General features: G+C 47.5%; 3 protein-coding genes across 8 annotated transcripts in view; all 3 read right to left on the reverse strand.

Annotated features, from left to right (window-relative positions):
- Positions 1 to 204: 204 nt before the first annotated feature.
- On the reverse strand, positions 205 to 8,416 carry TLCD5 (TLC domain containing 5). 3 transcript variants are annotated; one of them, XM_062013937.1, is made up of 3 exons: positions 8,328 to 8,416; positions 3,585 to 3,784; positions 205 to 3,174 (listed from the first exon to the last, which is right to left on the reverse strand). In XM_062013937.1, the coding sequence occupies exons 2-3, from the start codon at positions 3,781 to 3,783 to the stop codon at positions 2,636 to 2,638; spliced, it is 738 nt and encodes a 245-aa protein (XP_061869921.1). In that variant the 5' UTR covers position 3,784; positions 8,328 to 8,416; the 3' UTR covers positions 205 to 2,635. The 3 variants fall into 3 exon arrangements, with proteins under 3 accessions (XP_061869921.1, XP_061869919.1, XP_061869918.1); XM_062013935.1 differs by lacking the exon at positions 8,328 to 8,416 and adding an exon at positions 5,884 to 6,378; XM_062013934.1 differs by lacking the exon at positions 8,328 to 8,416 and adding an exon at positions 4,428 to 4,502.
- LOC104551829 (TLC domain-containing protein 5) lies at positions 7,308 to 10,716 on the reverse strand. Of its 4 annotated transcripts, none has more exons than XM_062013941.1 (3): positions 10,564 to 10,716; positions 9,947 to 10,143; positions 7,308 to 9,444 (listed from the first exon to the last, which is right to left on the reverse strand). In XM_062013941.1, the coding sequence occupies exons 2-3, from the start codon at positions 10,140 to 10,142 to the stop codon at positions 8,909 to 8,911; spliced, it is 732 nt and encodes a 243-aa protein (XP_061869925.1). In that variant the 5' UTR covers position 10,143; positions 10,564 to 10,716; the 3' UTR covers positions 7,308 to 8,908. The 4 variants fall into 4 exon arrangements, with proteins under 4 accessions (XP_061869925.1, XP_061869922.1, XP_061869924.1 ...); XM_062013938.1 differs by having other exon boundaries at positions 9,947 to 10,146; XM_062013940.1 differs by lacking the exon at positions 10,564 to 10,716 and adding an exon at positions 10,309 to 10,552.
- Positions 10,717 to 15,247: 4,531 nt separating this feature from the next.
- Positions 15,248 to 21,792, reverse strand: part of POU2F3 (POU class 2 homeobox 3) — a 39,292-nt gene continuing 32,747 nt past the window's right edge. Inside the window, 8 exon segments of the mRNA XM_062014167.1 lie at positions 15,248 to 15,287; positions 16,145 to 16,277; positions 16,808 to 16,874; positions 18,307 to 18,468; positions 19,698 to 19,834; positions 20,679 to 20,820; positions 21,191 to 21,373; positions 21,505 to 21,587. Coding sequence (XP_061870151.1) covers positions 15,248 to 15,287; positions 16,145 to 16,277; positions 16,808 to 16,874; positions 18,307 to 18,468; positions 19,698 to 19,834; positions 20,679 to 20,820; positions 21,191 to 21,373; positions 21,505 to 21,587 — 947 coding nt within the window.

Genomic DNA, 21,792 nt, shown 5'->3' on the forward strand with positions numbered 1-21,792 from the left:
CAAGACAACCTTGCAAAGAAAAGTGGCTTCTCTGCCTCTTAACATATCTAAGAAGCAATAACGGTGAAAGCTCAACAAATTATTGGCTCAGTCCCTAAAAAGCACCCACCATCACTCTGTTCACTTACACTGGCAACGCTGAGTCATCAGCAAGACACAATACAACTTAAGAACTGCATCCAAAGAGAGAGAACAAATCCCTCATGTAATTAAATAATCTTTATTTTATAAAACATAATACAAAGCATCTACACCATTCACTGGTGGAACATTAGTTGCTATTACACAGTAATTCAAACACAAGTCATTATTTCACACTAGTTCTGCAGTTTCCTTTTACAATTTGCACTAGTCGTGATGGACTAGCCTTAGGACAGGTCCCACCATGTGCTCCATAGCTTGAAAGTCACACTTCTTCCAGGTCTGTGCCTCTATGGTGGAGCCCATACACAGACTATGAGGCCTCGCTCTGAGACATGGTTGCTAGCTCTACTTCAAAAAGCCATCCCTAATCACTCCTTTGTTTTCTGGTGCCCTTGTTTAACTTCTAAAGCCTCAATATATTGATCACAGTGCTTTACTTCAAGGTTCTCCCCTGTTCAAGGAAGTGCAGTATCCTTCAAAACATCTTCACGCAGGTGTGTCACAGATACTGCAGTCACTAACTGACATCCTTACTCACTTAGGCAGGTATGGGCTGTGCAGCCCTCACAGGAAGGCTTTAACCATGCACACCAAACCTCAGAAGAGGTCAGAGCACTATGTCATCAGCACTGCTCAGGATGCTCTTCTTGGTGGGAAAAGTCAATAGCTGCACTGAGAATTGAACAGGCTGTATTCACCTACATTTCTTCAGGACTTGATGCTTTAATCCCTTATTCCCTGGTCAGGCTGGCTGCTGAAATTCTTTTGGCTCCAGATTTACTGCAATCCTTACTAGGGAAAACCTATCAGATATTCTTTCTTCAACTTGGGAGTCCACTTGAACAAGAAGCAGCATGGCTTATCTTTACACCTGTGTCTAGCTTACTCCTTTTGACTGCCAATCATAAGCAGCACTGCAAAACACTTTGGACTCCTGCTTTTGTGAGGCAAGCCAGATGCTGGGAAGTGCTGTGATCAGATGACAAAGTACTGATGATGGGTCATAGCAAGAAGTGCTTCACTCACAGCAACTGCATTTTGCCTTTATACAGCACAGCTTGACACAGGCCACCAAGCACTCGTCAAATGTGGCTACTGTTAAATTAAAACACCCCACGAGGTAGGTAATACTGTACCCACTTTTTTAAGCAGGTAAGCTGAGGCAAAAAGGCTCCTTGTCATGCCCAAAAGCAGCAGCAGAGCTGGGAAAGAAACAGCAAGCTCCAGCTAGCCCTTCTTGTCTCCTTCAAGGCTCAGTAGTTGTGTCACTGCTATGCTAAAAATGAGTCATGTTTCCTCTTCAGGACCAGTTCACCCATCAGTTGGCTTTGCTAATCTGAAGTGCTTTGGGCTCTTCAGGTCTTTGGCTGCAACCGTTTAGTCTTGGGCTGGCTCCACACTCTGCCTGCGTTTGGGCCAATAAGCACAGCAGAGGGAATTATGGCATCCTGCAGACAAATCAAGACTTGATCCATCAGCGAGAAACCACTTACTGGCAAGTCCTGATGGGGTTTCTCATAACAGAGTGTTGGTACTCAAGGAGCTAAAAGCAGTATTTGGAGCGGGTAGGTGGAGTTTTAACAGCCAGGGATGAAGAAGAGGGAAAATGTCAGAAAAGCATTTCACATAGGGGCTGTCTTTGGGTGTATTCACAGAGCACCTAGTCCTGCAAGGTGCCAGTGCTGATTAGAACTTCTGGACACTACTGAAAAATAAGTTATTTTATTAAATAAGTTATTAAAAGGAATTAGAAAGGGTAGGAATGACCTACTTAAAATACTGTTCTTTCTAGAGTCACACTCTAGCTCAACCACCAAAATCGTTTCTCCCAAAGGAAAAGGGGATAGTGAATGAAGTGCCAGTAACAACCACCATTTTGTATTTGATGTAGCACCTCTCTAGTAAAGACCTGAAAGTGCGTAACAGATGGATCAGCTCCATCACCCCCAGTTCACAGAGGGGGAAATTAGGCACAGAGTTACAGTTAAGTGACTTGCCCAAGGTCACACAACGAGTTGGTGGGAGAGCCAGGAATCCTAACTCTGATGAAACAACTAGAACATGCTTCCTTCTAACAGTATGAAGATTCACTCTAGTTGTCTAGACTGCACAGGACACAGAACATGAAGATCTAGTGTTATTTTCTCCTCTCCCCCAAGATTCTACCAGTGCTGAAGGAGTTACCTACTAACATTACTATTTACAACTGCACTGCTGGACTAGTTATGTTTAGTCTGTAAAATTAGCCCTTCTTTCACTCCTATCATTTAGCTTATGTTTACATACACACCAATCCAGCCTCTGCCAGGCCAAACACTGAGGATTCAAAGAATCTATGGCAGAGCTCCATGGATTTCAATAGTTATGCCAGGGATAAATTTGGCTCCAGAATTGCTAACGTGTGTTGGCTCCTCTCCCGACAGTGGCATTTCAGGCACAATCCCCTTCTTGCCAGATTGTGAAGTCGAGGAAGTCTTTACTCACTGTCCAGTCAGTGGTTTTTCAGATGTCCATTAGTTTTCAAGTATAACCCATCACTCCTCTGACTCCTCCAAGCGTGGTACTTCTTCATGCTCTTCCTCCTAGCAAAGCGACAGATGCTGACCATGAAAACCCAGGAGACAGCGTACATAATGACACCACCCAGCTTAATGTACCACCTGGGTTTAGGAGAAGCAAGCTCACAGTACATGAGCCAGGCCCCCACTCCAATCCGCACCCCAGTGAAGAGGACCACGAAGAAGAAATCCACCACGTCGCCTGTGAAGCTGTGGTAACACCCCATCTCCTTCAGGAACCAGCGGGCCTGCAGCAGCGGGTTCGTGATCTCACTACCAAAGATGACGGCATTGACCTCCGCAGCTGACTCGCCGAGTGCCAACGATGCTGCAATGCCCAAGATGCTCACCAGATGGTGGGCCAGCATCAGGGCACCCTCCGTCTGGAAGTACACACACCAACAAAGGTCGAAGAGGAAGTAGCCCAAGCTAAGGCACAGCACGTGTACCTGAAGAGTTGTGTTTGGTGATCCTGAAACATAAAGGCAACAGATGGAGCTTTAAAGCATGGAGGGAACAAGCAACACAAAGAAGGGGCATTGGCCTGCAGCGCTCGCAGGCTGGCGTTAGCTTGTACTGATCACAGCTCTGCTGGAGAAGTCAGACAAGTCACAATACTATAGCTGTTAGTCCAACAGCTGCACACACGTAATGGCCACACAACATGATGGCACGCTCTGACAGGTTGCAGCTGGGGAGGGCCATTACACTAGCAAAATACAGTACCAGTCTCTCCGTTTCTCTAGTACTTTCCATCATCAAGCAGCTCAGATATCATCACAATAATCATTCCTCCAGTGGGTTGGATATTAAGGTGGTAGGAGAACTCCGTTTCTGCCATCACCCACTGAGGGACTTGGAACCACAATTTTCATTGCTTACCTGGGTGACTCAAAGGCCAGGGACCATCAATAAAGCCAATGTAAGCAGAGAGACAGGTAGCAAGGATGCCATGGGTCAGCGTGACCAGCCTGCAGCTCCACTCATAATTCCGGTGCTTGTAATGATGGCAGAACCAAGCATAGAGAGACAGCCAGGCAAGCAGGCTGCAGGCTACCCGCAGAGGCAGGGGGAACAGCATCCTGTCACAGGAACAGAAAGAGAAAGTGGATGAGAAGGTCTAGCCTTTGGTGGTGTTGGCATAACCCAGTACAGCATTTCAGCTGTAACCGTCCCAGCACCCAATCCACAAGAAGGCTCTGATCCAGAGCTGCACCTGCCCATTCATTTTAGTTCTCTGCCCATATATCTGCATTAGACCAATCTGCTTGTGTTGCCTCGCCTGACCTACTGATCCTGCTGTTTGCTAGTTTGGTTCCTTCTCTCCTGAAACAAAAAAAAAACCCCAAAAACCAAGAAATCCCAGCACACACAGTCTCTTGCTAGGTCCACTGCTAATCAATCTTTTCCAGGGCAGTGACACCAGCTGCAACTAAGTCAAGAGAAACACAAAGGCATTGCCATCTCCTCCTGCTACTGAATTTTAGCCTTCTAGCACTATCACCTTTTCAGGACAATTTGGGGAAAGAAAAAAACCAAACCCAAAACACTGTAAAATCCCCTTATCCTCCCCAGGAAAACTTCCAGTGGAACAACATACAGTTCAAGCTTCTTCCTGAGCATAAGAGGACAAAGCTCAGGTTAGAACAAAGCACCACCTAACAAACAGTGCAGCCCACTTATTTGGGAGTAGCCAAGCATTAACACAGCCAGCCTCCTTCCTACCTCTGTCTGTACTCCAGGAGTGCCTCATGCCCTGCACCACACCTCCTCTGGGCAAGGCATTGGATGCTCCCTCCTCTGCTGTTAGAGAGGAATGAGACAAAGTGAAAACCATTTAACTCTAACCACAGATCTAACTTCATCTTTTCTGGCACCAAGACCTCCAAATCTTTTTGATGCAAAGGGATTAAAACCTATGACCACAAAGATTTCTTTTTCAGTGGTATTCCTTTTATACAGCTTCCCCCACTCAATGAGCAATGCAGAATCTCTCAAACAACTAAAAGCCATGCCTCCCAGAAAAGATTACAGTGCACAAATGTCTGGGGAAGACACTGCTCTTGTTGCTAAACATCCTCCAAATACATAACACTCCAGTATCTACATCTTGTTCATATCTATAATAACTTCCCATGACATGTAAGCTGTGTCTCATTTTTCCTTGACCACTCAGGGAAGCGCGTCAAAAGCAGCTGAGTCACGCTCTGGGATGCAAGAGTTTCCAGTTGTGCACAAGTGCCACTGGTCTTGCTGGTACCTGCTGACCAGCACAGCTGATTCACACCCAGGGCTGAGGAATACCAACGGGACTACACTTGACAAGGAGTCAGCATCCCAGTGCCTAACCTTCCTGTTTGGCCTGTTGCAACTATTACGAGGAATGACTGAGGAAGCTTGGGTAAACAAAATCATTATGGTATAATGAGAACACAGGGAAATCAAATAAGGATGTGATTAACTGCTCTGAGCATGTCTTCCCATTGACATGGCTAGTACTTGAGGTCTGTATTCATTTGGAATCAGGGCAGATAAGGCAACAAGAATTCTGAAAGGACAAAGCAATTCACCAACTGGGAAAGTCTGGTAGAAGGAAAGGGAACGACCATTTAAACATTTTGAGGTGTTTTCCACACCTACTCATGAAAAAGATGTTTCTCCATTCCCTGGAAAGATGGGGACTACCTTCCAATTACACATCACAGCTCAACGTCAGTCATTACAACACATACTGCACCTGCAAATTACACCCACCCCCGCATGCTGGAAAGGGCAACGACCTTGGATCAGTGATTCCAATCGTTTGTACCACCCACAGCAAGGGGGTCACGAATAGAAGCGGGCTAGACAATAATGTCATGCACCTGAAAATCTAGCCCTGCTGCCTCTGAAAGCGCTTAACAACTAGACTGGCTCCTCCTGCACAGCACCGTTATCTCCCGGGTCGTACAAAGAAGAAGATGGAGGAGCCCGGGGAGCCTGAACAACGTGCCCGAGCAGGGATGCGGCCGCTCTCTGCTCGCCCGCCCCGGGGCCTGCGGCGACCCACGAGCCCCGCTCGCCTCCGCGCCCGCTCCGCCCCGGCGGCTCCCGCAGCCATCGTCGGGGGAAGGCGACGGGCCGAGCCCTGCCCTGCGCGGCCGCCCCGGCCCCCGCAGCCCCCTCGGCCCCGCGCACCCACCTGCAGCGCCGCGGCTGCTGGGCCCGGCCCGCGCCGCCTCCGCCCCCCGCCGCCCGGGAAGAGGAAGCGGCGGCCGAGGGGCACCTGCTGGCGGGGAGGAGGGACGGCAAGGCTGCGGGCGGGGACGGTGCGGGAGAGGGCCCTGCTGCCGCCTCTCCCCGCTGCCTGGGCGCAACATCCCTCCGAATCGCAGCCCGGAGGCCGCTGAACCTTCGGAGCTGGCTCCGAGTGCCGCAGCTCAAACCCTCGCAGGGCTCTGTCGCAAGGAGCTCGGTGCAATGCCCAGCAGGTTGCTCACAGAAGGAAGAGGCAAGTCATTTTCCTCGTGGGTGCACGCACAGAGGAACATCACGTTTGCCCACGGGCAATCAGTCCCACACACCCATGACCTGCTTCAGTCATCTCACGTGTCCCAGAGATAAGAGGAATGACCCCACAGCTGCAGGCAGACCTGGGCTGGCGTCACTCACACCCAGGCTGCACCTGACGCAAACCAACTCTTCCACAGAACTTGCCAAACTGTCAGTATAGCACCAGCTTTGAGGTAAAATATTTCGCAGGACTTATCATCCAGGCACAGAACTGAGCACACAGCCCTGTCCTAAACACACCTGTGTGTTGCTACAAAGCTCCGTGTCCTCAGGGCCCTCTGAAGGAGCCAGGAATTCGGGGGAGCTATGCTTTCCTGCTTCCCTATCTCTCCAACACACTCTGTATCATTCTCAGCTGGGCCCACCAACTGAGAACATCTGGAGATTACTCCCTAACAAAAAGTTCTAGGAAAGAATGCCTTTGCTACCTGAAAGCTCTCCTTAGGACTGTCTCAACTGGCCAAGAATTCTGGGCATCTGAGCTTTCCTGATTCCCTAACAGTCCAACACACTCTGTATCGCTCTCAGCTGAGTCCACCAACTGAGCCTGCCACGGGCAGCACGTGGCTGTGGGACAGAGCTCACGGGAGGTGCTGGGCCTGCTCCAGGAGCTCTGGAAGTTGGAGAGCCCAGTGCCTGGCAGAGTGGATCTGTCTCAATCTGGTCCCCCTCCCCAAGAGGTAATTTGGGATGTGGGCTATGACCAGAATTTAACAGTCAGCCTGTGACTCTGTGTCCATCAAGGGCAAACACCTCAGTCTAACGGGCCATTCTTAAGATCTCTGCAGTACTGACTATTAGTCACAAATCTGAGCTTTGGCTGACCCTCATCTGTCCTTCACACCTCAAGCCTGAGCTCCAGAGCATGTGGCTCACCCTGTGGTTATTTCTCCACTAGCTCACTCCTTCCTGAACTGCATCAAGGGCACGAGCCAGAGCTTTGTCAGTGGCTACTAGCCTTAGCATGCTTAGGCTACCTTCAAGCCTGTTTTCCTCAGCATTAACTTCAGTTACCTCATTAAGATTTGAAACAAAAGAACATTACAGCAATCATTTATTTTAAAAAGAGAACATAACTTTATTAGGAGTCTCATCACTCACAGGAGTAAGCTACCAGGAGAACAAGGCTCCTGGTTTACCCAGCAGGTTAGCTGCTAACTTGCCTGGATTCACAGCTGCAATGCATGCAGAGGGCATGTCAAAAATGAGGTTATGTAATTTTTTTATCTCTCCAGACACCTTAATCTAACCTCCAGCCAAGGCAGATATCTGCCTTACACAGTGCCAAAGTTAGTGAGATAAGAGGCACAGAGGAGCTAGTGAGGCTGCATCCTCACAGCAGCTGTATCCCCACTGCTCCCTTCCACCTCTGCAGCCAGGCTGACACCTCACTTGAGCAAGAGCCACACAGTGTTTCAGAGGCTCTTCAGCTCCATGAAGAAGCTCCTCAAAGCAAGGCCTTTCAAAGCAGGAAGGAAAGGCAACCAGCCTCACTAAGCCCAGGGCAACACAAGGCCGTTTGTTTCTCAGCTGTAAGCAAGGCTTTTATGGGAGAATAAATCCAAACTGCAGCCTTAAACAAGGGGAAATTCACATTTTAAAACCCCAAGGGAAATGTCAGAACACAACTCTCCAGAGGTAAAGAAAACAAGAGAACTAGTCTGTACTCCAAGACCTGCTGGTACGGAGCAGATGTTACACTGAGATCTTCCTAAACATTACTGTTACCCCTGAAAACATTGTCACTTATTAGTCTCATTCAGCTTAAGTGGCTTGTAAATGAGCCAACCCCAGAACAGAAAGAGCATCCAGAGAGGGCTCTTCTCTATCATCTCTCACCCACAAAATGCCTGTTTGTTTGTGGGTTGGCTTTTTGTTGTTTTTTGAAGCAATCCAAAGCTAGATGCACACCTGTTCACAGAGTTTATTGGCACAAATCTATGAGTCCAGTTTGCAAGGGCCTGAGTCTATCCCAGTGATGTCATACTGCTCTAAGATCAGTATCTGCTTGAATGCCAGTATTAAAAAAGAGAAATGTATCATTAAAAACAATGAGGTAAAACATTGCCTCACCTCAAGTACCATCACTTCACACACTCAAAGGACAACTCCACTATGCTCCTGCAAGCACTTGAATCCTGTTCAGAGGCTTTCATCCAAGTACTTATCAAATGTGTTATCCAACTCCAGGATCAAAGGAGAGTGAGGATCAGTAAATCTTTGCTAAGCCACACCCCTGCCTGGTCCCATGGGCAGGAGGATGTGTTGGGGCTGGTTTTTTTTTTCAGATTTGATTTTCTGGCTTCATACTGTACAATAATCCTACCTCCACAATGATTATAGAACATACAGACTGTGCAATTATTGGTTGAAGACTGAATGGGTCTGGCATTGCCACCCTCCTTAAGACTGTGTAATTGCTGGAAAAGTCAGGGAAGCAGAGTTCAGCAGACGTGTTAGATTCCTGAGACTTCCACTCAAACCCCTCTTCTGTCAGCTTTCCCATGTTCCTAGCGCTGATTTGTCTCCTCCAGGGATAACAGACCACTGCCAGTGCCAGAAAGTCAATTGCACATCGCTTTTAGGAGGTGTTTTCACAGGAATAGGCATCAGCAGCCAGGACCCTAGCCCGAGGGATTGTCATCCACAACCAATCAATGGGGTGTTAAGCGCCCGTTAGTTTTTGCAGGTGCATTCACACTCAAGTTTGTCCAGGAATGGTATTTTTTCAACATTTTCCTCTTGACAAAGCGGAAGATTTCAACCATGAACCCCAAAGACACAATGTACATGGCCAGGCCTCCAGCCTTGAGGAGCCAGCTGGGATCAGGAGACATCACCATCGCATACATGATGAAAGCTCCTCCCCCGATTCGCAGCACCAGGAAGAGGAGCACAAAGAAGAAATCCACCACCTCTCCCAGGAAAGTGTGGTAACGGCCCATTTCCCGCAGAAACCAGCGGGTCTGCAGCAGCGGGTTGGTGATCTCGCTGACAAACGCCACAGCGTTGACTTCGGTAGCGGACTTCCCGAGCCCCAGCACCATGATCATGCCGCAGATGCTCAGCGTGTGATGGAACAGCATCAGGTACCCCTCTGTCTGGAAATACAGGCACCAGCCCAGGTCAAAGATAAAGTAACCCAAGGTCAGGGACAGCACATGGATCTGAAGAGATGTGTTTGGTGAACCTGAAATGAAAGATGTTTGTAAGCTTAGGGTCTTAATTAAGACATTCTTCTACAACACGATGCAAAATACAGGTTGTGAGTTTGTATCTTTCCTCCTTAATTGCCAGCCGTATCCTATGGGCCCAGGCAGGCCATCCCATCCTGACACACTTCTGTTTCTCTTTTTCTCTCCGCTCTTTCAGAAAGCAGGGATGGAAAGTCTGGCTCCCATTAGCATAATCATTTGATATTTAGTGACAGAAAACAGCAAATAAAAGCCAGGAGTTATCACAGCCTGAAAGATGCGAACAGCACTTAGTCTATCCTGTTAACAGCATGAAGTGGTGAAGGTGGAGAAGAACCACGGGAGTTAAACAAAATCCTGCCCCAGACACACCCCAGAAACATACACATAAGCAAAGAGACAGCAAAAGCAACCAGCTCCCCACTCCACCTGTAAGAGAACCAGAGATCCCCACACCACACGACAAGGGCATGTGTCAGGGTAAGACTCCAAACACACCTGCATGGGTCAGAGGCCAGGGGCCATCCACGAGAGCAACGTAACCAGAGAGGCAGGTGACAATCACCCCATGCAGTAGGGTGACCAAGCGACAGCTCCACTCGTGGGAACGGTGCTTGTTCCAGTAGCAGAAGCAGATGTACAGAAACAGCCAGGCAACAAGGCTGCAGGTCACCTCGAGAATGATAGAAACCATCCTGCTGAATAGAGAGTGAGGATGTTATGAGCACAGCAGCCTCCTCAGCAAGCGTGTTCAGCCGGATCTGCCTCAGCATCCAACCCTGTCCGTTCACAGAAATCCCAGAGGAAAGGGGTAAAAAAAACACAAGCAAAACAAACCGAACAACCCACGAAAAACACACCTTACACCCTTCCCGTGGGTGTGGCGCTCTCCTCAGGCCCTCTTTAGCGCCAGCTCCCTGCAAGCCCCTCCTCATTCACAAGCCCCCCGAGCACTTGGGGAAAACAAGATCCCAGCCCCCGCCGCCCAAAAGCGCCGCGGCGCTCCCCGGCCTCGCTCCCCGGCCTCGCTCGCCCTCGGGGGCCGCCGGAGGTCGGGACCCCTTCCCCGCACGGCGTCTGCTCCGGAGCTGCCCGGCTCCCTCCCCGCTCCTTACCCCGGCTCGGCCGCTGGGATCCGCCCCGTCGGGCCCTGCCCTGTGTGGCTCCGCTCGCCTGGGAACCTGCCGCCGGACTCCGCGCTTGCCCGGGGAGGGAGGCGGTGCTGGCCTGCACCGAGAGGCTTTTATCTTCCCCTCCCCTTTCCTTCCCTTCCCTCCCCTTTCTCGGCTGGGGCAGTTCCTGCTGAGGAGGGTCTCTCCCGCCCCCGGAGGATGCTTCCCCCGACCCGGGACCGATCCCAGCCGCCGGCAGCAGCTCCTGCCCGCCCCCGCTCCCCATCCCGGTTTGCTCTGCTCCGTTTACCTACCCCGGAGGCGGAAAGGGCTCCGAGCAGCCTGGCAGCCCCGGGGCGGGGAGAGAGCCGTGCTGCGGGACCGTGCGGGGAAGGGGAGAAATGAGGACGGGCGTTTGGAGCGTGGCAGCCGGGCTCGTACCTCCGTCCAGACACATCCCTCCCAGCTGTAAGGGTCCCATAGGGTCCCCAGCCTTTAATTTGGCCGAATGGGTTTTTTTCTCTGCTGAAGAATAAAGCGGGATCGGGCAGCTGCTTTTGTCCTCTTGGTTTGGGTGTGTTTTGTAAAAAAGTGTCCCGAAATCCTCTTTCCAGTTTTGTACCAGTTTAGTAAACAGAGGCCAGGTGGGTGGGCTTGTGGTACCCATCTTTGTGTTTTCCTATGCTGACTGCAATGAGGGATGAAACAAGAGCTAGTGAATTTTGGGCTGCTTGGGTTTGAAGCTGGGGAGTGGTGCAGGATGCACAGGGAGATGTGACACAGAACATGCAGAACAGGATGAGTAAGTGAGGAGCTGAGCTGGGGCCGAGTACCAGGGCTGGGCAGAGGCAGGAGTGAGTAACCAGGGCTGTGTTTCCTCCAAGCCCTGACAGCAAGCTTGGTGTTAGTACCATATAATTTATGTTTATTCAATTTGCTTTAAAAACTCTCCAGAGGAGAATAGGTGTCTCAACCAATCCAAACTTCTCCTACAGCCAAACAGCTCTGTGCTTGGAAGGGTAGGGACAGAGACCATGGAGTTTGCTGAGACTTCTTTGGCTGCAGATCAGGTGATTCAGAAGATTATGTAAGTTCTTATAGCCACTGTGAAGCACATCTTGTGAGCAATTGCACCCTGTGTTGTTTATCTAGGGCTGTGAGGGTGACTCTTAGTCTTGGAAAGCGGTATTTCCTGCTCTGTTTATTTTCAGTCCCTTAGATGCTCCTGGGAGACTGGAAGTATTCCTAGAAGTTAGAGGAATAAAGACCTTTCCCCTGCTGCTAGGTTGGGGTTTTTTCTTTACACAAACAAGCTGCTAGTGATCCCTCCATGCTACTTGAACATTTTTTTCATATGGAACTGGCTTTGAATAAGGATTTTAAATGATTGCTTAGAAAGCTGGAAGCTTCTTAAAGTGTCTCTGTAATTGCAGAGCCACAGCCAACCACCACTCTTTTTCATCCCTGGTCAGGGCTGTTGTTTGGTCCAAATCCAAATCCCGCTGACTTTGTTCACAGGGATACAGCACACTGAGTGAACAGTCATGTGCAAATCACTTCACAGGCTGGCAGGAAAAGACATTGATTGTTTAATCCCTCCTTCTCCTCTCATCATGTTGGGCAGCCCTCCTGGAGGGATGGCTTAGGGATTTGCTAGTCACACCTCTCTTTTAGGACTTGAAGTATTCCTTCTCAAAGGGCAGCAGCCCATAGCAGTACACCTGGAAAGGTTCAGCTGTGGCCAGTATGATTGAGCTCAGTACACTGAGGGTTTACATCATCCCAGACAGAACTAGGAGAGGAAAATCCTCCTCCCTCAACTTTATCTGCCCTTGAGTCAACAGGAATGATTTGTTTTCAGAATGGATTTTTTTTGCAACTATGACAATTGAAACTTTCATGTCAAAGAGTGAAACACAACTCTGGAAAGGTGTCCTTCCAACAAAACACTGGCATGCTTTAGTTAAACACTTCTACTGATTTGTTCATTCTTGTCTCTCCTACCCTCCTCAATTTTAGTACAGATCTCTTAGTCTCAACCCACCACCCTCCCAGCCAGTTTAACTCAACTGCTTATGTGAAATGAATCTGGAAAATCCTGAAACATAGAATCAAGCCCAGTTCTTTACCCAGTAACAAAGATTTCGCAGGCCAATAGGAGTTACCAGTCCCTGGTTGTATATACCTGAGTGCATTAAGGAGGAAGAGGCTGACTAGAGATCTTCTACCTGAAAGGATGTTGTAGCAAGGTTGGTCTTTTCTCCCAAGTAACAGGACAAGAGTGTGGAGACTAGTTTGGAGGTTAGGAAAAACTTCTTCACTGATGCTGGAATTGGCTGCCCAAGGAGGTGGGGAAGTCCCCATCCCTGGGGCTATTGCAAAGCCGTGGAGCTGAGGTACTGAGGGCTATGGGGCATTGGGTGGGTTTGGCAGCGTGAGGGTAGGGCTTGGACTTGATGATCTTAAAACCAGCTCTGGAGACGAGCTCTGCTGTGTCTGCAGAGCTTGCCTTATCTCATTTTGAGAGCCCACTGTTACAAGCAATCCCATGGAGGAGTAAGTTCATACAGAGAGGGCACGTTGGCGTGATCCATCTGACCCAGAGAACAAGTAGCTGAGTTTAAATGCAGTTATAACATAGTAGTTTTAAAATACATGTTTAGTGTATGAGTCCTGTGGCTGGAGGAGAATTTTTTCCTCAAGAATCCTGTAATTAAGGCACACCATAGAAAAAACCCACCATGTTTCATCCCCGTCACTCTAGCTGTAGGAGACAGTTCTCACAGGTTAATACTTCCCCATCTCCATTTCTTGCTTTCCCAACAGAAAGTGTTTTTAAATCACAACAGATTTTGTTGGAAAAAAGAAGTTTCATTTAATTTTAATGTTTCCATTGAAAAACAGATAGGATGAAAGTGTTTCAGTTAAAGGAAAATGAGTGGTGGTGGGGAACCCAGGAAACACAAATACAGTTTCTTCCTTTTTTTGTTGTTAGAATATTTGGGGGAAAAAGTCTTTTGGTATTTTTAAAAAGAAATAGATCTCTTAATTTTCATTTTTCAAGAAATGTTACCTTGTCTTTTCCAATCCCTTCTCATTATCACTGTCTGCTTTGATTACAAACCCGTCTCAAAGAAACAAAAGCAGTGGCTCTATATACAATATGCATGTCGGGCTCAGTACTTTGTGTGAAGTTAGTTGATAAACTTTTAAGGTCTGCAGACTCCCTAAAGCAATAATTCATCACACAGGACTGGATGAGTAGGATGAGAAACAATGGATTATTCCCTCCCCCCCCCCCCCAGAAGTGACAAAGGATATTTTTTACTTACAAAAAAAGGTCACATTTAACTAAAAATAAAAAAAAGGCCATCAGAATAAAAGACCACTACTTAAAAATGTCTATTTACAATCTGTGAACCAGACACTCATTTACTCTAGTTCCACTGAATTAATTACTTGTACCCATAGACAACCTGACCAGGAATTTGTATGACTCAAGCCTACTTGAACAAAATTAAATATCTTCCTCTTTTCAAGTGGGGAGTTGCAAGGTAACAACAATTTCCCTTGTGATAGGCTGTGAAAGCTTCCTAGACTTTGGCATCTCATGAAATTAAGAAACACTTGCACACACAAACCTCGAGATTCACACCTGAGCAATACAACTTGTCCTCCCAGGAACAGAAGAGCATGCTGCAGAGAACAGGCAAGCTACATTACTTATAGTCAGGCAAGACCAGAACACCTGCACACCTCTACTCCAGAGAGGCTGGTTTTGTTTGGTATCAGATAAAACCCAAAGGATGAATGAAAGAAAGAAGGGAAGGTCAAGGCTAATCCTTGTCCCATCAAATCAACACAAACTGGTTTTGTATTCAATGGAGTGAGAAGTTCACCCAAAGTTTTCCAACAGTGACATCCTCCAGAGAGGCAGTGAGGCCAGCTGTGAACAATAACAAGACCTGGACACAAATTTTGCAAAAGACATCAATTTCTTTAAAAGGGAAAAATAAGAAAGCTCTAAAATATGTAATTAAAAAAAAAGAGGAAAAGGCAAAAAAAAAGAGAGAAAGAAAAGAGAAAGAGCACCTTTAGAAACAGAGCAGAACAGCTCAAAGCAAAGCAAGTTTAGTACTGAATCAAGCACAGTGTCATTGACCTTGGAAGTCTATTGAATACCAAGACTCACATCTAGAGAGACAGGTCTCTGGTGAAATGAACTGGGGAACCTCGGCTCAGTTTGCGGGGTTACGGTATGTGTGCGTGACAGTAACAGCAGACAGACCCTTCTTATGGGAAGCTCTGAAATGAGTGAGAGGAAAGAGGGTCCTGACACAGAAATCCTTCTAGATCAGAGATTGCCAGGCAATCCAGTGCCAATGCAGAGATTTGCAAGCAGAGGGCAGTGCTTCATGCTGATAGTGCTAAGCAAGGGCTGGTTCTTGGAGTGAACGCCTGGAGGAGTGTTACAGTGTCACTGTTGGCATTGAGAATCCTTGGGGAAGGTCAGCTGCAGTTTGAGTCCCTGGAGAGTTCTGCTGCTATGGGTTCCCTTAAACAAGACCTTCATTAGGCAGCATTTGAAGGCACTGGAACACCAGATGTTGCCCCAGGCATTGTTCCTGGAGAAGTTGGTCCATAGCTAGAAGTCAGAGCTCCTTTTACACGTGATGGAGGAGTCATCTCAGTGGAGGTAGGTAGGTTGATTCCATCGGTACCAAGATCTGTTTGCAACACAGGAATAAGAGCTACCATTGCTGTATTGTTAACAGTTTCCCCTTGACATAACAATAAAAATGTCACTATTTGGTTTGTAACCTTGCTTGGACTTGGCAACCAGCAAATGAGTCTTTGCTCCAACAGGAGGCACGTAGCAACCCCCCTGACTTTCTAAGCAACACCTTCCACCGTGCTTGTGATTTCAGGTACTACCTTGCTGCTGGATTTCTTTCCAGGTAAGAAGAGGTCTGACTCACAGCACAGGATGATCAGTGACTCAGAAAGCCCAGCAACTATGGTTAACATCCTCTGCTCTCTGTTGCCTTACTACTAACACAGCATCTCTGATGCAATGTGGCAGAAACCACGGGTGCAGAGAGATCTGAGCAGCACAAATCACAGCAGAGCCACGTTCAGTGAAATAACCAGAAAGGCTCTGAGCCCCTATATGTGGCTTAATGCTTTTGTAGCATCTAAAGGCAAGGTAGAGAAAAATCCTTTTGCTTGTTTCATCTGCTGCTGTGGAATTGTTACTCTGCAGCAGAGCTCTCTGGGTGGCACTGCAGGAGAGAAAACTGGCTGTGGGGGAAGGTTATCTGAGCAGGAACAGCAAAACAAACCTTCCTGTGTTTCCTCCACACAAGGAGTTAGTTTAGGACAGTTCTTGTGGCCAAAGTGTCTCCTCAGTTTCTTGGTTGTGGGTTTTTTCTTTTTCCTTTTCCTTTTTTCCACTCAGCACAGTTTTTCAGGCAAAACCTGAGTTATGGTTTGTCTTCAAGCAGAAAAAACAGCCATAACCTAAGAAGCCTTTTTTCTCTCTCTAAGGTCCCACTGCTGTTCTCCCAGAGCACCACTGCCTTACCCTGAAGAGTTGAAGCCAGACGAGTTCATTGCAGCTTTGGAGTTGCTCTGGGCTGTGCCTGGGCTGCTGGCATGGAGTGCACTGCCAGGGGATGAGGGCCTGCTGGAGTTCCCTGGGGAACACGATGATGTTACTGTGTAGCAGAGAAAGCACAATAAGACTAGGCTCTCCTTTTCCCCAAGCTATTATTCCCTGCTGTTATTCACCATCTGCCCTGCAGCAGAACCTGTGCCCCAGCCACAGAGAAGGTTGGGGTCTCCAAGGCTGCTCTTGCTGTAGCACTTGGTTTCTATTACTGGGAATTGCACTTCTTGAAGGAGATCTGACAACATTCAGCAGAAGAAGTGCAGTAACCTACCCCAAAGCACTGCTGTTGTTTGGCTTCTAAGTGTGCCTGGCTCCCACAGCTGAGCACCCCAGGGAGACATGCCTGAGGTTATCCTGGTTATGATGCCCAGGAAGATTTCCCTGTCTTTGTCCCAGCCAAGAGAAAGACCCAGCTGTTCTTATTCCCTGTACACTAGTTATGTGGGAACACTTTCCCTCACCAGACCCAAGGGTCTTGTTGAGTTGTCTGCAAATGTGACATGAAAACCAAGTAATCAGAGAGCAAGAGCCAAGGAAGGAGGGAAGGAAATGTGAGGCAGGTTTCTCAAGGCTTACCAGTCCCAGGCATGGTGCTGTGCACTGGATTGACAGAGAGGGGCCCCAAGGACCCTGAGGTAGAGACCTGGAGAAGCAAAAGCAAACAGTTATCAGTTGAGGGTACAGATCACAAATTGCACTCCTTTCATATTCCCTTTAGAAGTCTGCTCCCAGTCAGATATCTTATCTACATCTGGGGCTCCCACAGGTATTTCTATTTATAGTCTGGTGTAGAAGCATCATTGCCATATCCAGAGCCATGGAAAAAAAAGCAGAATGTGTATTACATGTGCCTCTCTACACAGGTCTATATTGATGGATCATTGCCCATTAGATATTTCAGACTAAATGTTCTCAGTGTGAAACTGAGACTTGCTCAGGTCTTGGTCAAAAATAATCCCCTTTGCTTTAAGAAGTTCTCATGGGTGAGAATTCTCAGGTGACAATTGCTAATTTGGTGGCTGCAATCAAAGCCAGCCTGGGGCATTTGTTGTTCAGCTGTGATACTTTAACTACAGGCAACAGAATGACTGATGAGCTTAAGGCATCCTTTGTACAAGGCATTCACATGAAAATTATTCACCAAAGCTACTGCTTTAGAAATGCATGGCTTGCAAGAAGCATTTGCTGCTTGTAACTGTTGTGTTGTGCAACAAGTGACCAGACTTCTTGTGATGTTTTCCTGCCTTCTGATGGATAATTCCCAAACCCAGGAGATTTCAAGATAAAACATTGCTTATTAATACTCCCTCCCACTCACAAGTGCTTAAGCACTAACATCACTGTAGGCAGGTTCCTGCCACTTTTATATGGAGAAACAACTAAGCAGGTATTAACTAGCAGAAATGCAAAAGTAGCTTGTTATCCACAGTAGCCATTGACAGTAGATTACAGGGACACACTTTCACCAGCTCTCACAACAGTTTCTCTTTTCCTCATCATTCCTGGCTATGAAAATACACTTGCCAAAACGTGAATGTACAACATGAGAGAAGGACAATTAGCACCAATGAAGCATGTTCTACATCCCTTCACAGATGTGAAACAACCAACTGGTGTATAATGAGTTACCATCAGGTTAACAGCTACATTCATATGAATGAATGTAATTCTTATTCCATGGAATACCGATTCCTTCTCCATTAACTCTGGAAAGCTTTTATTTATCAATATCAGGGTGAACAGTTTTGGGATACCACCCCTATTTGGATAAACTTTCCTACAGTTAGACTGACCTATACCTCTAGGAAACTTTCTTCCTGTTGCTTTCATTAATAGAATAGATTCCACTGTGCAAGTGTCCAACCCGTGGCCAGCCCAGCTGCCCCTCTGACACCTCTGTAGCTCTAAGTCCCCTAACGGACTGTGCAGTGGGTTTGCCAGCAGCACAGGGACTCGTGTATACAAGGAAACGTCCTCTCCTGTTTCCTTTGCCAGCAAACCCTGCTGCATCCCCACTGCCTTTTTTCTTCTTGTCTGGAATGGCACATAGAATTCCTTAATGCAAAGTGTCTCACCAGTCTGGAGTTGTAGATAGGTGATTTGATGGGGGACGGCATTGGGCAGCTGATCCGTTTTTCCTTCTGGCGCCGATTGCAGAACCAGACCCGAACCACCTCCTTTTCCATAGAGAGCTGCTCTGCTATCAAGGATATCTCCTCTGAACTGGGCTTGGGGTTCTGCTGAGAAATGGCAGGAGGTTAAAAAAACCCAAACAACCCAAAGACATGTAACTTCAGCATCAGTGTAGGCTTCTGCTGCTGGAAGGGCAGAGCACAAGGGTGGGGTTGTCTGTAAACTCGGAAGGGGAGAAAATTTACTTCTAAGACAAAGGGTAAATGTTTGGGTGAGAGATTATGTTCTGTGAACCAGAAAGTGCCTCTGATTCAACAACAAGTCTCATGGAATCAGTGGAGAGTGAGTCACAGTACCTGGCCCTGTTTTGCATAAAGCACCACGCTCTTTGATCTTAACAGAACCCTAAATCATTGCTTGGGGGAAAGCTAAAGACTGGTGGTGGTCTTCTCTCTACACAAGGCACACAGGCTCCTAAGTGCCTACCTGTACCACCTCAGGAAAAGGGCCATTTCTTCTCTTTCCTCCCCACTGCTCCATTTATAAAGGGAAATAAGAATACCTCTCCTTTCTTCTGACTCATTGCTGGTGCATTTGACAGCATTTAGCTCTATGGGTTTTCATCTGAGTTGGAGACTTCAGGGTCAAAGATACCTGGCATGGAGATGTCAAGACAGTCTTCCTATTACAAAGAATAGCTCATACTAGTTAAAAATGGGGTGCTCACGATGATCTGACAATGCCTGTCTTTTGTTCTCATTAACAGGGAGACATTTTGATATGATCAAGTATGAAGGAGAAACTAAGGAAACATAGAGGCCGGTCAGAAACAGTTTTAGTGAAAGTCTTTCAATGCACAGTTTAGTCCTACTGATTTTTTTCCTGCAAATCTTGATGCTTAAAAAAATAAACAGCTCCCCTTCTGACATGATTCAGCAGCATTATCTGGAGTGACTAGTTCTGAGGTCTTACAAGAGCTGCTTAATGAGACATCCAGTTCCGTGCTGCGCCGTGGCCACACAGTTCCCGTGACACATGCCTAGAACTCAAGGAGAAGAGCTGGGTGCAGGGTATCAGCTTTGGCACAGGCACTCGTCAGTGGACCATAATGGAGAGGTGTGATATTGAAATTGTGATTCCTTTAAAACAACATTTACCAAGGAAAGAATTGGCTCTGACTTCTTTGGTTGTGGCACTTTTCCTGTTAACCCCTGCAAGCACTTTAGAACCTGCTCTCAAAAAAACCCCGAAATTTCTCTCTTTTTTGAGGATTCAGTGGCAAATGTGAGACTCAGAGAGAGCTCACAACACATTGAAAGATTTTTCCCCTCACATCTTGAAATCTTTTCTCCAGTGTGGAGCGGATGTTGGTCTCAATGCTCGTTCGCTTCTTTCTTTTCCGTCCAAACATCTCGTTCACCGAGGGATAGGAATTGGGAGTGCTCATGGAAGAATCCAAAGGAGCAGATTCTGGGGAAAGAGGGAGGTGAAAAGAGATATTCAAGAAGATGGTGAGGTATTTTCATTCCTAGATCCATTCTGGGAACTACTGCACCTCCTGAAGTAAGTAAAATGTTTCTACATGATGGATCTTTCCTCTGATGATGATTAAAATTGCTCCAACAGTCCCAAATTCATCAAAAATCTTTGTCTACACCAGGAAAGAAATAGGAGTGCTACATTTTTAATCAACATACTTTTTTTCCTCCTTTTCCTAGCTTGATTTACACCCTGCTCTGATGTGCACCATGCATTTTCCAGTGATTTGATTTCACACAGTAAAGATGTTGACTTACAGCACTGGGATCTGGCCTCATGGAGCTGAGACACCTCTTGAAGTGATAAATTGGTCCAACATGCAACTCCTGAAGGGCTGGGTGACTGATGCCATTCCTACACTGTTTTGCAGCCAGCAAGAGGATATCAGCCCAATCCTGGGGATTCCCCTTGCAGTGATATCTTCCTTTTTTAATTATTGCTCAGAGGCTGATCTCTGCTTCAGGAATCTCTTTCTATTCTTTGCATTTACCCAGGGAGGGACTGAATAGACCAGTGATTTGCCTCAGGCCATGCCACAGGGCAGGAGGCATGCAGGAAGGGACTTCCCCTGCCACCAAATTGGGATGTGAATCCTGTGCTGCCAGAGAGAAAGGGCAGATACAGTTTGATATCTAGGAGAGCAATCTGTCAGCAGCCCACCCATGTTGCTGGGAGGTGTTACTTCTGATTTTCCTGGCCTTTACAAGGAGGTTCCTGGATGGATTCTCTCATCCTGGTCAAGACTGGGGGGATTTCTGCATGGAATGTCACCTACCTGCATCACTCAGCCACTTCTCCAGCAGCGGTTTGAGCTTGCACATGTTCTTAAAGCTCAAGTTGAGAGCCTCGAAGCGGGAAATGGTAGTCTGGCTGAAATCATTGCCATAGAGCTTCCCCATGGCAAGTCCAACATCACCCTGCCAAAAAAGATCCTGATCAGAATATGAGCTCAGAAGAACCCAGACCACCTCTCAAGTTGCTTTCAGAAGAGATTCAGCCTTGTTTCCATGACCTGCCTTCCAGATAAAGTGATTTCTCTTCTCATGGGAATCCACCCCACACCCCTGAGACCTTTGTATATTGGAGAAGGTGCAGATAACGAGGTCATGGTAATGAAGCATTAGGCAGGGTTTGTCTCTCCATGTGTTTGGAAGGGGATGTTCCAAAGAAAGTCAAACTCTACCTAATCCAACCCTTCCTTCATCCATGCCTCTGCCACAAACCTCCCCAGTCCCACATGTCCACACCAAAAGCGAAGCCACCTTTCCCCCTGACGAGGCTGCTCACCTGTGTGAACCCTAACTTGATTCGCCTCTGTTTGAAAGTCTTAGCAAACTTTTCCAGCTCCTCCAGGTCACTGGGTTCCTCAGATGCTCCTGATGGAGTTAGGTGCTTTGCCACTTGCAAATGCTGGGGTACGTCTAGGTGGGGTTCAACTGATGAGCCGGGGAGTCCAGAACGGCCCACGGCCTTTGAGAACAGCACAAGAGGGATGTGTGGGGTCACAAGGAGAGAAAAGATTTGCCATCTGCCCTTAATGAAGCAGCACTTTTTGTCAATGGATTCTTCCCAGAGTGGGACTTTATGTTGAGGTGAGTTACCTGTGATGCCAGGCTGGGTCCTGGTTGGGAGAGGAGAAGGCTGCTTTGTTGCTGAGGGAAAGAGAGGAGGTTTGGCTGCAAAGCTGAGGAGATAAAAAGAGATGCACTCTGGTCAGACCAGCTACTTCATCAGCACCGAGGCAGCTGAACATCACTCTTCACAGGACAGGCCCATGGAACTCTGAATGCAAAACATTAGTTAGTTCTTGTTCAAAGCATTAGCATTTCAACCACTGCAAGTGTGGATGGCTCTCAGTTGGATTATAAGAAAGGTTCTTTTCATCACTT

This window comes from Colius striatus, chromosome 23 (assembly GCF_028858725.1).
Source record: "Colius striatus isolate bColStr4 chromosome 23, bColStr4.1.hap1, whole genome shotgun sequence".
In the NCBI taxonomy this organism is placed as follows: Eukaryota; Metazoa; Chordata; class Aves; order Coliiformes; family Coliidae; genus Colius; species Colius striatus.